Below are 16,723 nucleotides of genomic sequence, written 5' to 3'. Positions count from 1 at the left end.
GGGCATCCTCGGATAAACCGGCTAGCTACACCTTTAATAGCAGGGGAAGAGAGTCAAGATTGGACTATATACTTGTTCCTTTAGCTCATTGGGTGGGCATTGCTGACTTCCGGGTGCTACCCAGGGAGGACAGCGATCATAATGCGCTTGAATTGGAATATGTCCATCCTGGTCTAGACTTAATGCCGAGTCAGAGGGTGCCTCCGGAGGATGGGCTCGGCCTTACAGGAAACAGACGCAGAATAAAGTGGGAGAAATTATTTTCTAACCCAGAGAAGATTCCCTTGCTTTACGCGAGGGTAGTTCCCATACTTGAAAAGGTACAGGGACGTATGGCTCATGACACAATCCAGAGTGTCCGAGAACAACTAGGGCAATCCCACAGAGACCTCTCGGCCTCAGTATCCGCAATATTCACCTGCGAAGTAAAGAGGGACAATGGTCGCGTTGCTGGACCAATTTGGTATAATAAAACCTGCCGCAACGCTAAAACAAGCTTATTGAACTCCATTAAGGCCGGTATGGGAAGTGAGGTAATCAGGGCTAAGAGATCTGCCTATAAAATTCTAATCAGCAACGCAAAAAAAGAATGGGAACACCAAAAATGGGAAACCCTCTCTGCATCACTCGCCGTGGGTGACTCACGAAAATTTTGGCGAATAGTGAACACTGGTTCGATGGAACTGGCCACAGCACTGGAGCCGAATATTTCAGCCAGTGTATGGTCAGACCACTTTCGATCGCTATACCAACTACCAGCTGGGGAATTGGCCGCTACTCCCCTACCACTGGTTGAAGAACCCATAGAAATGCCTTTGTTTACAATCAAGGAGGTTAGAATGGTCATTGTTGGACTGGCATCAGGCAAGGCTCCTGGTTTGGACGGTCTTCCGGGTGACCTTTTCAAGCAGGAGCCGGATATTTGGACACCCTATCTTGCCCTATTATTTAATTGCATTTTGGGTGGCATGGAAGTCCCTTCTTCTTGGCTGGGCGCAGAGATCGTCCCCATATACAAAAAGGGCTCTCCTCTGCTCCCAGCCAACTACAGACCGATTAGTCTCATAGACGTCCCTCAAAACATTTTTGGCAGACTGATTTTGAACAGACTTCAGATCTGGATGGACGAACACAATATTCTGAATCCGTTCCAAGCAGGCTTTAGGAGGGGTGTTTCAACGGCGGTTCAAATCTTCCGTTTGAACCTCCTCTATTGGAAGTCGGTAACAATCGAGGGGGGTATTCTATACACAATATTTGTAGACTTGCGAGCGGCATTCGACTTAGTCCCTAGGGACAAACTCTGGGCTGTGTTGACAGCCCTGGGGGCCCCCGCTGATTTACTTATTATCTTGAAAAAATTACATCAGGGCAATTATGCAAGGGTAAGGTGTGGCAGAGGAGGAACCCTTTCGGAACCCTTTCCCGTTGACAGAGGGGTTAGACAGGGCTGCGTGCTGGCACCTACCCTTTCCTGCCTCTTTGTCAACGGGGTTTTTAGCCATTTAAACGGGTTAACTAACATCGATGCCCCTAGGTTGGCGGGCACCAGGGTACCAGCAATTATGTTTGCGGATGATACCCTGCTGCTCTCCAAATCTCCTATGGGCATACAAAGGGTCCTCAATGGATTTGTTGACTTTTGTAAGTCTCATGGGCTGGAGATAAATACCACAAAAACTAAATACATGATCTTCAACCCGCCTGCCTCAACCCGATCGAACCCGCGGATAGGGACTTCCAGCCTAGAGAGGGTATACACTTTTGAATACTTGGGGGTCATTTTTAACCAATCTATGAAGTGGGACTCACATCAGACAAAAGTACATCTGAAGTTGTCACAGATGACAGGCGCCATCTCCAGGATGATGAGTGGGCTGAATTACAAACCACTAGGCCCACGTCTCCATATTTATAAAACTCAGGCTAGGGCGGCTGGGTTATATGGGGGCGAAATCTGGGGACATACATCAAATCAGAAACTGCAGATCACTGAAAACAATTTCTTGAGGCAGTTGACAGCTCTTCCGACTAGCACTCCACTATTACCTCTAAGATTAGATATGGGTTTAAGACCCATTGCGGTCGAGCTTGGCCTTAAACCACTAATTTTCTGGCGCAAATTATGGTGTACCCCAGAGCTCGTGAACTACAGAACGGAGTTGCAAGAGATCTTGCGTCTTGTAAGATCTGACCGAGTACCATGGCTACTGTACGTCAAACAATCTTGCGAGTCAATAGGTAGACCCGATCTGTGGTCTGACCCAGCCAATGCATGCTGTAGGACCTCTCGTAAAACCATCTCATTGGCCTACTATGAGTACAACTTACGCATTCTATCTTTGAAGGCTAGGCCTGGGTCTTTAACGGAGCAATTCCTGGGATTCAAAGATATGTATAAGCGAGAAGTAGTCCTAGATGCTCTTGAACCAATGCTAACCAGGAAACTCTATTTGCAATGGCGCTATGGCACTCTGCCTCTAGGAGCTCACACTGCCAGATGGTCACACTCTCAGTTAGTAACACATTGTCCAGCATGTGGCCATCCTTCTGAGTCTGACTTGCACATAATATTCTTTTGTCGAGCATACCATAGATCAAGATATTGCCTCCTTCCACTTTTAAAAAATCTGGGTTTTAAGCACCATATTCCAGCTTACAGAATTTTAAAAACTGACTTATCAGCACCCACAGTGTTTGCAGTTGCGAAATTCCTAACAGCCATGTAGATTAGTCGTAATCGCTGTATAAAATCAAACACTGAGCTTGAATAGGTTCCTTACTGCTAAATAGTAACTTCTAACTGATGTATTTTAACATGCTATGAGTATTGTGTTTTTTACTGCATTTTTGTATTGCTTTATTCTTTTACGGCCCTAGTGGCCGAAATAAAGTTGATAATGAATGAATGAATGCAGTACCAGTGACGTCTAACTGTGCCATTGGGCATAAAAGTAGGCTGTATATCAAAGACAAGAATTGGTGTGGCGAAATAGGCACCGTTTGTAAAGTTAGAAGAATGTGAAAGCTGTCTGGGAAGAATATGTTCTGAGGAAGCCTAACTGCTGGAGTGGTGGAAATTATTGGTGGTGAGGTGCTGGATAAGTATATTAAAACTATTCATTCTTAACTGTCAAAAATGTGCGGAGCTGCGAAAAGGGCTGAACTTTGGAGTCAAGGTAGAGGTTGGGAGGTGACCATTTTCAATAAAAAGATGATTCTGGTAGTTTTGAAACAGAAAGGGTAGATTCAAGTGAGAAAGGTGTCTTGAGCAGAGTGCTTTCATAATATAGGAGTCAAGCCATCCCGGCGTGGTGATTGGGCATGTGGGGTTAGCTGTTTGTGGGTATCAAGACGAGGTGAGCTGAGAAAGGAGTGAGTCATATGAAAAATAAGTGTAAGGACAGGAGGCCTCAGCATGCCTTTGGGAAGCTGTGCCAAACTGTCCTTATACATTTTCGTTGCCTATGTTTTTCCTACCCTCTCATGTAAGCTGTAAGTTGGTGATATGTGTTCAAGTTTTGTCAACAAAGAGTTGTGCTATAATATGTGGAGTGCAAAATCTGGCGAACAGTACTAACAGGAATGTCCCTCCAGGATTGCAGAAGTACCGACATTTTCAAACGTTTAAGCCATTCTCTTTTTAAATACTGAGGGCTTTTCAGTAGTCAAGTGAAGGTGGCTTCTGTGTCATTTGATGTGTGGGAGTCTGATCCAGGAACCACCATCCAAGTTAGGGTTCTCCAAAGTCGGTCCTGGAGGGCTGCATCCATGCCAGATTTTTAGCATACCCCATTTAGATAAATGTAGTTCTCTTAAAAATCTGGCATGGATCCCGTCCTCCAGGACTGACTTTGGAGAACCCTGATCCAAGTGAATCCCAACACTCACAGTTTCATCCAAACGCTTATGTGGATGGGCACAGGGTCGTATATCTCTAGGGCACTTGAACTAGTAGGACAACCTTCATGTCAATCGTGAACGGATAAAGGAATTGCTAGACCTTTTGTTCCCATAGGTGACTCTACAGAACCCCACAGAGTATTTATGTCATCTGTCTGAAGCTTTTCCTCCTGAAGAAAGAGTTATATACTTGTGTATAGGTTAGTATGGAGTGTGTCACAATGATTTTAATCCTCAACTCCCCCTCTTGGACAATGCCTTGACTGCTCAGCCTGTCCACCAAGAGTGAGTCATGTGCCTAAAGGGCGTAGCTTGACTATCCTATTTGAAGGTTGTCAATATTGTCCCTTTTGGACACCAGTGGTGAACAATGGTGCCCACCGCAAATGCTACTCAGTAACCACTGACTGCCCAAGGACCCCACGAAAAAGCTGCTCACAGGTGGCCAAAAAGTTACATCACTCCAATTATTGAACTCAGGAGACATGGTATGGTAGCTGATAGGGTCTTGTTTGAACAGCATAGTGCAGATAAAAGTATGGAAGGGCAGATTTACAAGCCCCTTGCGCCACTTTTGCGTCACTTTTAACATGGGAAACGTGACGCAAAAGTGACACAAGAGGCTTGTAAATCTGCCCCGCAGTACTTAATGAGGCAGAGAAACGGAGTATGTGGGAGAAGTGGTATGTTCTGATGATTTTTTATGTTTGATGAGAAGCATGATTTAAATCTGCTGTTTTACTTTTTTAATTTCTATATAGCATACCTCCTTTGTAGAATCAATTTCTGAACTTCGGCCAGTTAAAAATGATAATGAATAAGAAAACAATTGATTCCCTCCAGAATTGGCGTGGAGAATGAAAACAAATACCAAAATATAGAGAATCTTAGTTTTTTCAGCAAAATTATTTTGCCTTCCTGCCATAACTGTTAAAGAAATAAGATTCCTTGAACTAAAAGTGCAAAACATTTATTGCAATTTGAGTGATTCAAGCGACTGATTGGTCACTAGTGCTTAATGTAAAGTCCAAGCGCCTTGTCTATTGGGTAAATAAAAAATCAGGAATGTGATAGGTACATGCTGTACCACTGATCTGAAGAGACTAAATCCTAAATTGCTTTAAAAGTTTCCCTCTAATTAATCGGTTTATATTGATCTTAATTCTTATTATTGTGATTTTCAGGTGCTGTTCACTAATCTTCCTGTCGTGCACGTCTATGCAATCAGCACAACAGCTTCTGCAGACCCCAAGAAGCAACAATTCAGCCTGTATGCCTGCCCTGTGTACAAAAAGCCAAGACGGACAGACCTCACCTTCATTTTCACTCTGTTCTTGAAAACCGTGCAACCCCCCGAACACTGGACTTTAAGGGGCGTCGCCCTGCTCTGTGACTCAAAGTAGGGACGGCAAATGAATCGGAGAGCTGAAGCGTGCGGCTATTCCGCATGGACCTATGGATTTCTGCAATATATTATATTATTGTATTTTGCACATAGACGCTTGGACTCAACATGAATCGAAAACAACAGAAGGATAAAACTATAGTCTGAATAACTTGTAAATATTCAGTGGGACCATCTTAAGATATCATTCCTCGTCAATATTATATAATATTATATATCAATTCAATTTTACGCTATACCACTTGGATATTTTAACAGGCCAACGTGCATTGGTTTTTAGGACTCCGTAGCAAATGGTGGTCTACATGGATGGGGGGGGGGGCAGGGCAGGGGGCAGGGCTAAAGGTAAGGGGTTGTAAAAAAAGAAAGAAAAAAAAACACACCTTATCGCTGCATCTCCCCTCCACTCTCCTCCACATCGGGCCAGAACAGGAAGCACCCAGGCTCCCCTAAGTCAATCACAACACTGCAATGCAGCAATGTGATTGGTCTGAGCACCATGATTTGGCGCTTGGAAAGGCAGCGGGAGCCTGGGCATGTTTTCCACCCAGGCTGTGTATTACAGTCCATAGACGAACATGTAAAGTGTGCAAGACATTTTGGCCTGCCTGAGATGGTCGGCCAAACAGTCATGCGCACTTACAGTGTGCCACCACTCCTCCCCTTGCTCCTCTGTCATCAGAGCAGCCCCTCCCTGCCCGCAAAGCTGCAGCAGCAGGAAAAAATAAAATGATAATAACAATGAGTTATTATCATTTTATTTTTCCTTTATTTCACTTCTGCAAAGCAGTGGGGAGACGCTCCTCTGCCTTAGCGGAGGGGCTGTCACTGTCCATACAACTAAATGTATGTTAACAATAAACTCTACATGACACAATTTCAGGACTTTCTCTTGCAAGACACTAACCCAATTATGTCAAGGGTTTACACATTTTGTTGTTTTCTTAAATGTCTAGCAGTCACGCTATGACCTTTGCTAGGAACCACGCTCGAATCTCTTTTGGATGTAGATTTTGTAGTTTTGAAAATACAAGTTATTTAAGAATAGTAAGAGGGGAAATGGATTAATTTAACCTAGTGGCAAAGCCAAAGGACGTGCTTGAACACCAATGTTTATAGCTGACTTTATAGTGGTGTTAAAGAAGGATACAATATTTTCATATATTTAGTTATGTCTAATCAAGTATGTCAAAAAGTTAACGCTCAGTCAAAGCAGAATACATCATGTCATAGTAAGCATACGACTTGACATTGAACAACATACAGTATTTGTAAATGGAGCATTGTGTTAAATAAATAATGTATTCTATTGAAAATGACTGCTGCCTAATTGCTTTATAAGCCATATATATATATATATATATATATATATATATATATATATATATATATATATATATATATACACATATATATATCCACATATATATATCCCAAACAAAAGAAATGTCGAGGCCTCAGTCCGGAGAACACCAGGGTTATTCCAATGTAAACAGGAAGCATTGATTTCTCTTCCTAACGTTTCGGCTGTCCCAGCAGCCTTGACCACAGTTGAGCCAAAAGTACTGCATGGTGCTGGTGGCCTATATACACTTAAGCACGCGACCTTTAGTGCAAACTTCAGTTCCCATAATGCACTTGTGGTATAAATACATTCTGTGAAATGCAGTATTCATGTTTATTTTGCCTAATTGCGTCAAAAGATATCACATTATCACGTAGTCAAAGTGCACGTGTTTATAGTGGAAAATGGTCACGTTTAAAAGCAAGGCACCATTAATTACCAGTCTTAGCTCGAAATGTTGCCTGTATCAATTAATATGAAAGCACTGTATCTCCAGACAGCGCCAGAGGAGACCATTCCCCTCCAGCTCCCTTTCTCACCTCTGTGCTATTATTACCGGAAATCCTTCATGAAGTAAGCAGAGAGAGGTAAGCGGGACATGCTCCCCAATCAGAATCCACAAACATTCTTCCACAGTCGGGAGCCCCCATCTTACGAGGCTGCCCTGCATGGATGGGGGCTCCCGACTATGGAAGAATGTTTGTGGATATATATATAATGGCAGTGCGTGGTACACTTATGGACTAAATAAAATACCTTGCACTTAGAAGATTTAGTCCGTTTCGTCTTTCCAGCAGATTTGGAGGTTGATGACGGAGTTCTTCGTATATATATATATATATATATATATTACCTACTGGCGGTCGCCAGTAGGTAGTTATAGTTAGGACCCCTTTTCCATAGGAAATCCGCAACATTCTATTTTGAATAACTTTGGCGCCGGTCGATGAATCCTCGCGAATTTCTCAAAATAGGTGGGGCGCTACGCTCCGCTCCTACCCTGAAAGTCTCGGGGGGATTCGTCAAGCGGGGGCTGAGATAAAAGGGGGGTCCCAAAACGCGTTTTTCCCATGCATTTTTCCATAGGACCTTTAGAACGAGCTACAGCCCGAACGGCTGAACAGAATTACTAGAAATTTGGCAGAGAGGTAGCCATAAGGTCAAGGAAGTGCCTTTTGCAGGTCTGGTGTAAATCTGTTCAGTATTTCCTGAGTAAATAGCATTTAAAAGCATATATATATGTGGGCGGAGCCTAACCACACATCTCATCCTGAGATCTGATTGGCTGTCAGCACTTCATCCAAGAAGTGTTGGCAGCCATCTTGGGACAAATATACATGATAGCACCTCATTAAAAAGCATTGCAGTTAATAGAAGGTTTTAAGACTTTAGTTACATTATAAATCATTTGTTGATGGTACCATACTCATTTAAGGAATTGTGGTATGTTCTAAGGTGATTTCACCATGTGAAAAAGCCTTCTTCTGGGATATCATGATTGAGAGAAAAATATTTTCTCATGCTTTTACCACAGAGGTTTGGAAGGTGATCTATAGGCTAAACTGAGAGCTTATTTTCTGTAAATTCACATTATCTTTCTCAGTCATGTGAGAATGAAGTCTGATATTCTCAGTAAAACATGTACATCCAACAAGGGCAGAGACTGTCAGTTGATTCCTTTGTGTTCTACTGCAGCTTCCCAGAGTGTTCCAAAGAACTACTAGAGCGCTAACAGTCCTACTTATGATAAACGTATGGCACACCTAAAGCCATCTTGCTTGGATTAAAGTGGTAACTCTTAAAACATTTAATTTAAAAAGGAACAAAATGAGGGGGTTCATTTTTCCATAAAAAGTATGATTAGTGCTGCAGAAAGAAAAATTAGGGCACATTTTGAGTGACTTCACAAATCCTCTTCTATTTCATAAAAAAATTCTGACATGCAGACTGAAACATGCACTTTCAATACCAGCAGCAGTTTTCCCTGGTGAGCAGTAGCTTTACTACAGTGATCTAATGAGCAAAAAGAGTGCTAACATTCTGAATTTATGGCAAATGTGTGACACATCTGAATGCCTTCTTGATGGAATCAAAGTAAAAAACTGAAAGTATTTCCTACTGAGGAGACTGCAGTAAATGAGGAAATTAGGAAACTTCATAACAAATAAGTCTCCCAAGATGGCCACCAGAGACAAAAGAGCCCAAATGTAGCCCAAATATCACCCAGATGTAGCCCAAGTATAGCCCAATGACAAAATGTCCCAGAATGTTCTTAAAAACAACTAGAGCGCTTACTGTCTTCATTATGACAAAAGTATGGCACACCTGAAGCCATCTTGATTGGAATAAACTGGTAACACTTAAAACATTTAATTTAAAAAGGAACACAATGAGGAGGTTCATTTTGCCATAGAAATTATGATTAATACTGAAGAAAGAAAATGAGGGCACATTTTGAGTGACTTCTCAAATCCTCTTCTATTTCATTAAAAAATTCTGACATGCAGACTGAAACATGCACTTTTAATACCAGGAGCAGACTTCCATGGTGGAGTAGTTTTACTACAGTGATCTAATGAGCAACTAGAGTGCTAACATTCAGAATTTATGGCAAATGTGTGACATATCTGAATACCTTCATGATGGAATCAAAGTAAAAAACTGAAAGCATTTCCTACTGAGGAGACTGCAGTACATGAGGAAATTAGGAAACTTCATAACAAATAAATCTCCCAAGATGGCCACCGGAGACAAAAGAGCCCAAATGTAGCCCAAAATCAACCAGATGTAGCCCAAATATAGCCCAATGACAGAAGTGTGCAAAACACTTATTATTTTGTGTTTTTGCAGTGTTATATAGTGCAGACTTGTCAGGTATTGGAGTGCTTTACATGAGCATTGGTTACATCACACAAGAACAAATTCATTTTGGTTGTAGACATGGGGAGACTAAGTGATTTGACCAGAATCACAGAATGTCGAGCTGAAGCAGAAACTTCAACCTGGTTCCCCAGTTGCAAAGTCTGCAGTTCTGGAAGTAACACCACATCCTCTCCCCTAAGTGCAACATTTAATCAAGTGGTCAACTGGATAAAAAAACATAAAGATAACAAATAATTTAAAAGTGCTTTGTCGCTATTTGAAAACTCAGAAAATATGTCCTTATTTTAGTCTTTTAGAGCACTAACCATAATTTTGATGCCAATAAGACCCTCTCATATATGTAATTTCTAAAGGAAATGCTCTAGGTATTACAGTTTTGATTACATCAAGATGATGTCAGGCCACACTTTTGTAATAAATATAGAATGTTAGCAATCTAGTTGTTCATTAGGATACTGTTGAGAGGCAGAGGCCAGGGGCACGGACTCTGAAAATTGAAGGCAGGTAGGAGGGTGCAAAGGCAACAATTTAACCACACTGAGCAGGCAGGAAGGGCCGTGGAAGCACAACAGACTATGGAGGGCAGTGGAAAGGGGGGCAGGGGCAACAAACCAACAATACAGGACTTGCAAGAGAGGCTGTTGGAGGGAAGATCTATTACGGGTCAAGGAAGCTAGGGGCGGTCCCCAGATCCCCGGGAGCCACCACAGAACTGAGCAGGAGAGTGAGTCAGGGACAAAAGGGGCACCTTAATTTGAGCCGGGGTGCCTAGGAACGCTTGCTCCAAAAATGAAGAAAACAGACATATGAGACATGGAATTGGAGGCAGAATACAATGGCAGTTTAATGAGAAGATGCAACTTCAAAGAAACCGCAGAATAGAGACATAAAGTACAAAAAACAGAATCCAGATAATCATACAGCTGTCATAATATTCTCTGTATCTCAATTAATGTACTGACAGAGAGAGAGAGAAAACACATCTATAAATGCATCATGAGAAACAAGTTACACCAAGGAAAATGTTACCTAGGAACACTCACGTTTACTCTTAGAGCAAGCATTCCTGCAATTACAATACAAAATCTTTTAAATGCAAAAGTAAAGAGAACAATGGTTAAACATAACATGACATTTCATATAGGTAAAATAGAATAAGATACTTCAAGCAAAGCAGAGCAAGACATTTTAAGCAAAGGAAGACAAGAGCTCCCAGCTCTTGGGGAAAACCTGCACTGCCTGTTAACCTACATACAGACGGCGAGGTAGTCCGTCGATATCTGTGGGTGCTCCCTTTTTATATCATTTTGTGGGCTCCTTTGCACGCTACATCTACCTACGTATGCTACCCAAAAGCTTCGACTGCAGATTTTACCAGACATTTCGTCATTTACCCACTTAATGCTGACAATGGACTGGGTGAAAAGGTCAGTCTCTCAGGCCAATCGCTTATCGTAAGTTCCATAGAGCAAGCAGAAAATAATGGGTATTGTACGGGAATTCAATATATTCATGTATAAAATCTCCTCAGTTCTCCTAACTTGACGCTCTGCGGTTGCCACTTCCTTAAAAGCGGGAAACCTGCCCAGGACGCAAGTACCAGTCCAGGATGCAGCCTACTGTATGTCGACAGCTTCAGGGGGATGTTGAACTTTGATACCGAGCACGGAGCACTCGGGTAGGGTGGGGGCTACTAGTTTGGATCAGAAGGCCTCGCAGACCTGCCTTCAGACTGCTATACACTAAAATTGCAGAGCTATGGTCAATTTAACAAAGAGGCCTACATATTGAACAGAAGGGCCTACACAGGGGTTTTATGCTGGCTGAGTGGTAAGGATGTCTCAGGATAATTATATAGCAATACGGGACCCGCTGGTCAATTTAATACGGCCTACAAATGCAGCTGGCAGGGCAATTGTAATTGTAATTGTAATTGTAATGGTATTTGTAGAGCGCGATTGCTGCCCATGGGCGTCCAAGCGCTAAGCTGACCAGAAGTGACGGAGGAGGTGCTATGGTACAGTGGGTTTGTCAAACAGCCATGTTTTTAAGTTTTTGCGGAATGATAGAAGATTTGAGTTGGACCGGAGTGGGAGGGGAAGGTCGTTCCAGAGCCTGGCGGTATTCAGCGAGAACATTCTTCCCCCTGCTCTGGCTCGCTTTACTCTGGGAATGACGGCAAGGAAGGCCTCCTTTGATCGTAGGTTCCGGTTGGGATGGTAGGGGTTAACAAGATTTCTGTTGATCGCTGGGCTTGTGTTCCAGAAAGTGCGGTGCGCCAGGCACAGTGCTTTGAAGGCTATCCTCTGCCTCACTGGCAGCCAGTGGAGAATTTTTAGGGCAGGTTTAGCAGACTGAGTGCGCGGGATTTCTAGCAAGGAACGAGCTGCACAGTTCTGGACAACCTGCAGTTTTCGAAGTGTAAACTCAGGTGCCCCCATGTATAGGGCATTGTTCGAGTCAAGGCGAGACTGGATTAGCCCTTGGACCGCAACCTTTTTGGCTTCTAGTGGCAGCAGTGGAAGAACCTTCCTCAAGGTTCTTAGAAGGCCAAAGCATGTGGCAGATAGTTTAGTGGCCTGGGTGGAGAAGGAGAGTTTGCTGTCCAACCATACTCCCAGGCTCTTCACGCTTTCCTTTGGGGTGGGGGGGGGACCCAGTGCATTAGGCCACAGGGAGGTGAATGGAACTGGAGAAGGTGGGCCTAGGAGCATGAGTTCCGTCTTATCTCCATTTAATTTAAGGGAGGAGTTGGTCATCCAACCCTTTATGTCCTCTAGGCAGTGTAGCAGATCGGCAGGGGAGCACTTACTGTTCTCGGTGGCCAGCGAGACCACCAGCTGGGTGTCGTCGGCGTATGACACGATTTTGATGCCATGTGGTTCGACGACACTTGCCAGCGGCCTCATGTAGACGTTGAACAGCACAAGGACAAGGCAAGGACAAGGGTCTCATACTTCAGGTGTGGACAGAACGGGCCAGGGGCCCCCTGTGATACAAAATCTACCCTCCTTCAAGGCTGTGGCAATGTAATAGACCATTGTGGGCAGAAGGAAGAGGCAATGGTAGTACAACCATACATGCCAACAGACCCGATTCAGCCAGGAAACGTCCAATGTTTTTAAGCTCAAATGGGCTTTATTTGATCTGTCTCCTGTCTACAATATCCTCTTTTTCAATGTAACTCAAAGGGGAAAATCAATACCCCAGTTTTTTTTCAAAATCTCCCTCTTACCAAGTTCAAAATGTTCGCAAGTATGGTACATTGGATCATGGAAGGAAATGGGATAGGGACATGGACTTGGATAACAGAGGACAGGAGGGACATGGAGAGGTGCACCAAACTGACCCTGCAGGGCAGGCATCAGGGTTTGCAGCAGCACAATACACCACACAGGGCATGCAGGACGGGAGTGCAGCACAACAATCCATAGAAAGCAAGAGGGAGGGGACAGGACCATGCACATGGACAACAGAGAACAGAGGGGCAAGAGGCTATGGTAGCTAGCTGACCATAATGGACAGACAGGAGAGAAAGCTGCAGCATAACAGACCATAAAGGGCAGGAGGGACGGATCAGGGGCATTACAATGGAACAGACAAGCCAGGAGGGAGGGAGTAGGGCTGGGGGCAAGGGGGCAGGGCAGGAGCAGCAAGATAGCCATGGAGGTCAGGCAGGATGGGCACTAGAAGCAAGACACACCATGAAGAGCAACAGTGAGACTGTGATGGCATACACACAGACCATGGAGGGAAGGTGGGAGGGGGTCAGGGGCAGCTAACTGACCACACAGGGAAGGTGGGAGGGGCCATGGCAGCACAGAAGACCATGCATGGCAAGTGGGAGGGTTAGTGACAGCACAATGGCTATGATGGGCAAGAAGGAGGGTGGAGGGGCATGCACAAAGGACAATGGAGGATAGAAGGGAGGGTCAGGACCTGTGCACAGACAAGAAAGTTCAGGGGAAGGGACCTCACAACAGACCACACGGGGCAGGCAGGAGGAGCAGTTGCAGCACAACAGACCAGGGAGGGCAGAAGGGTGTGGCAGTACAATGGACCATGTAGGACAGGAGGAAGAGGATAGGGGCATGGCATGTGGACAGGCAGGGTGGAGGTGGCAGGGACAGGTTACAGTCATCTGACAATGCTAGGCAGGTGGGAGGGGAGTGGCAGGTCAACAGAACACTCAGAGTAGATAGGAGTGGCAGGTCCATGGGACATGGTGGGCAAAAAGGATGGAGCAGGGGCATGCACAAAGACATCGGAGGGCAGGGGGAAGGAGAATAGGGGCAGCAAGCTAAGCACAGAGTTTAAGCAGGAGGTCAATGATGGGGCATAGAATTGGGCAATGGAGGGCAGGAGGACTGGACTGGTACATCATACTAAATTGAGGGCAGTGGCAGCACATCAGACCATGCATGGCAGGAGGGAGGAGGCTAGTCCATGGATTCACACAACAGAGGATAGGGAGGAAGGGGATGGGGCAGCAAGCTAACTGTTCAGAGAAGGCGGGTATTAGGAACTTTATTGTTTTTAAAACATTGTGTCTGTGCGAACTACTTAAAATATGAACAAGTATGCAGCATAATCTCACTTTTATTCAGGAAGAAGAGGACGTTTGTGACTGTGACTCCGGGCTCACTTGGCAGAAACACCCCCTGACCCTCCACCCCCTATCGCAAAATGTAATGCCCGTGAAAAGGGTAGGTGAACACAGTGTTATATAGAACATAGTCCTGAGAGCACGATTGAAAATGAAAACTAGATATAGTGTATGGTATAAACTATGCACCAAAAAGTGTGATATAAGATGAACCGGGCGTGAAATATAATTTGCAATACATTGTGCGCAATGACAGATTCATTGGAGAGCGCGAGATAGCACAGGCACTAGCGCGTGCTATGCGATATGCGCCTTGGAGTGTAATATGCACAGGGCAGTGTTGTGTAACCTAACTAGTCTCTAAAGTTGTAATATAAAATATGTGCTGGGGAGTGTAACGTTGCATATGCACTGTGACAAATATATGGATCCCAGATTGTAATATGTATGGCATAGCACTGTGCGTTATAACATAGGCATCGAGAAAGGCACGTTAGATGGGGCAATATAACTCGTGCGAAGACAAGTGTGGCATGACATATTCACGGGGTGGTGTTACAGTGCACATGGGCTAGAGAGTGTCATAGCATATGCACTAGCTAGTGGAATACAACACAGAGGTGTGTGGCACTCGGCAGGCAATGGTGGGTGTAACACAGCATTGGGCTCTGTCAGGAGCACGCTGTGACTCTCAAGTGATGTTCGTCCCCTTTCCAGAGAGTAAAATAAAAAGTATTACACATCCGGCAGTGGATGTGTGTTTTATTAACCGTGAGGGGGGTTTCTTGCATAGTTTTGGTCGAATTTTTGTCGAATCCCCTTTGAATGGCTTGGTGTGCATGTGTATTAAATGTGCCCGTCAATAGCTACCCATGTTTGTATAAATAAACGACAAGGGTGTCTACCAGGATTAGGCACGGTAGGGCATCAGACATGTCAGAGCTTCACTAGTGGTGTAAATACATTCCACGTGGATTCATTGCATGCATAGTCGCCTTTTAATGAATATCACGCAAATCGTCATGGTGATAGGTACGTACGGTTTGTCCAGCATGTCCTAGGTGTGTCTATAAATATATATTTTTTAAAAATAATAAAAAACAGTGGCCGGCCCTGGGGATTGGGGTCAAAAAAATATAATTAGGAGACTGGCCCTGGGGGATGGGGTCATCAGGGCCAATAAATTAGAATAAGAAGGGGAACCAAACAGCCCCCCTTCAGGTGGGAGGGGAGTGGCAGCTCAACAGAACACTCAGAGTAGATAGGAGTGGCAGGTCCATGGGACATGGTGGGCAAAAAGGATGGAGCAGGGGCATGCACAAAGACATTGGAGGGCAGGGGGAAGGAGAATAGGGGCAGCAAGCTAAGCACAGAGTTTAAGCAGGAGGTCAATGATGGGGCATAGAATTGGGCAATGGAGGGCAGGAGGACTGGACTGGTACATCATACTAAATTGAGGGCAGTGGCAGCACATCAGACCATGCATGGCAGGAGGGAGGAGGCTAGTCCATGGATTCACACAACAGAGGATAGGGAGGAAGGGGATGGGGCAGCAAGCTAACTGTTCAGAGAAGGCGGGTATTAGGAACTTTATTGTTTTTAAAACATTGTGTCTGTGCGAACTACTTAAAATATGAACAAGTATGCAGCATAATCTCACTTTTATTCAGGAAGAAGAGGACGTTTGTGACTGTGACTCCGGGCTCACTTGGCAGAAACACCCCCTGACCCTCCACCCCCTATCGCAAAATGTAATGCCCGTGAAAAGGGTAGGTGAACACAGTGTTATATAGAACATAGTCCTGAGAGCACGATTGAAAATGAAAACTAGATATAGTGTATGGTATAAACTATGCACCAAAAAGTGTGATATAAGATGAACCGGGCGTGAAATATAATTTGCAATACATTGTGCGCAATGACAGATTCATTGGAGAGCGCGAGATAGCACAGGCACTAGCGCGTGCTATGCGATATGCGCCTTGGAGTGTAATATGCACAGGGCAGTGTTGTGTAACCTAACTAGTCTCTAAAGTTGTAATATAAAATATGTGCTGGGGAGTGTAACGTTGCATATGCACTGTGACAAATATATGGATCCCAGATTGTAATATGTATGGCATAGCACTGTGCGTTATAACATAGGCATCGAGAAAGGCACGTTAGATGGGGCAATATAACCCGTGCGAAGACAAGTGTGGCATGACATATTCACGGGGTGGTGTTACAGTGCACATGGGCTAGAGAGTGTCATAGCATATGCACTAGCTAGTGGAATACAACACAGAGGTGTGTGGCACTCGGCAGGCAATGGTGGGTGTAACACAGCATTGGGCTCTGTCAGGAGCACGCTGTGACTCTCAAGTGATGTTCGTCCCCTTTCCAGAGAGTAAAATAAAAAGTATTACACATCCGGCAGTGGATGTGTGTTTTATTAACCGTGAGGGGGGTTTCTTGCATAGTTTTGGTCGAATTTTTGTCGAATCCCCTTTGAATGGCTTGGTGTGCATGTGTATTAAATGTGCCCGTCAATAGCTACCCATGTTTGTATAAATAAACGACAAGGGTGTCTACCAGGATT

The 16,723-nt window shown here is 44.3% G+C and overlaps 1 protein-coding gene across 1 annotated transcript in view; it reads left to right on the top strand.

Annotated features, from left to right (window-relative positions):
* LOC146822633 (dynein axonemal heavy chain 5-like) overlaps positions 1 to 6,596 on the top strand; it is a 971,002-nt gene extending 964,406 nt beyond the window's left edge. The window contains exon 76 of the mRNA XM_085606815.1: positions 5,088 to 6,596. Within this exon, the coding sequence (XP_085462941.1) occupies positions 5,088 to 5,306 (219 nt within the window). The 3' untranslated portion in view covers positions 5,307 to 6,596. The remainder of the gene's footprint in view (positions 1 to 5,087) is intronic.
* The last annotated feature ends 10,127 nt before the right edge of the window (positions 6,597 to 16,723 follow it).

Source organism: Triturus cristatus, chromosome 5_2, assembly GCF_964204655.1.
Source record: "Triturus cristatus chromosome 5_2, aTriCri1.1, whole genome shotgun sequence".
NCBI lineage: Eukaryota > Metazoa > Chordata > Amphibia > Caudata > Salamandridae > Triturus > Triturus cristatus.
Note: the sequence above shows the minus strand (reverse complement) of the source record. Positions and strands in the feature narration are given on the sequence as shown.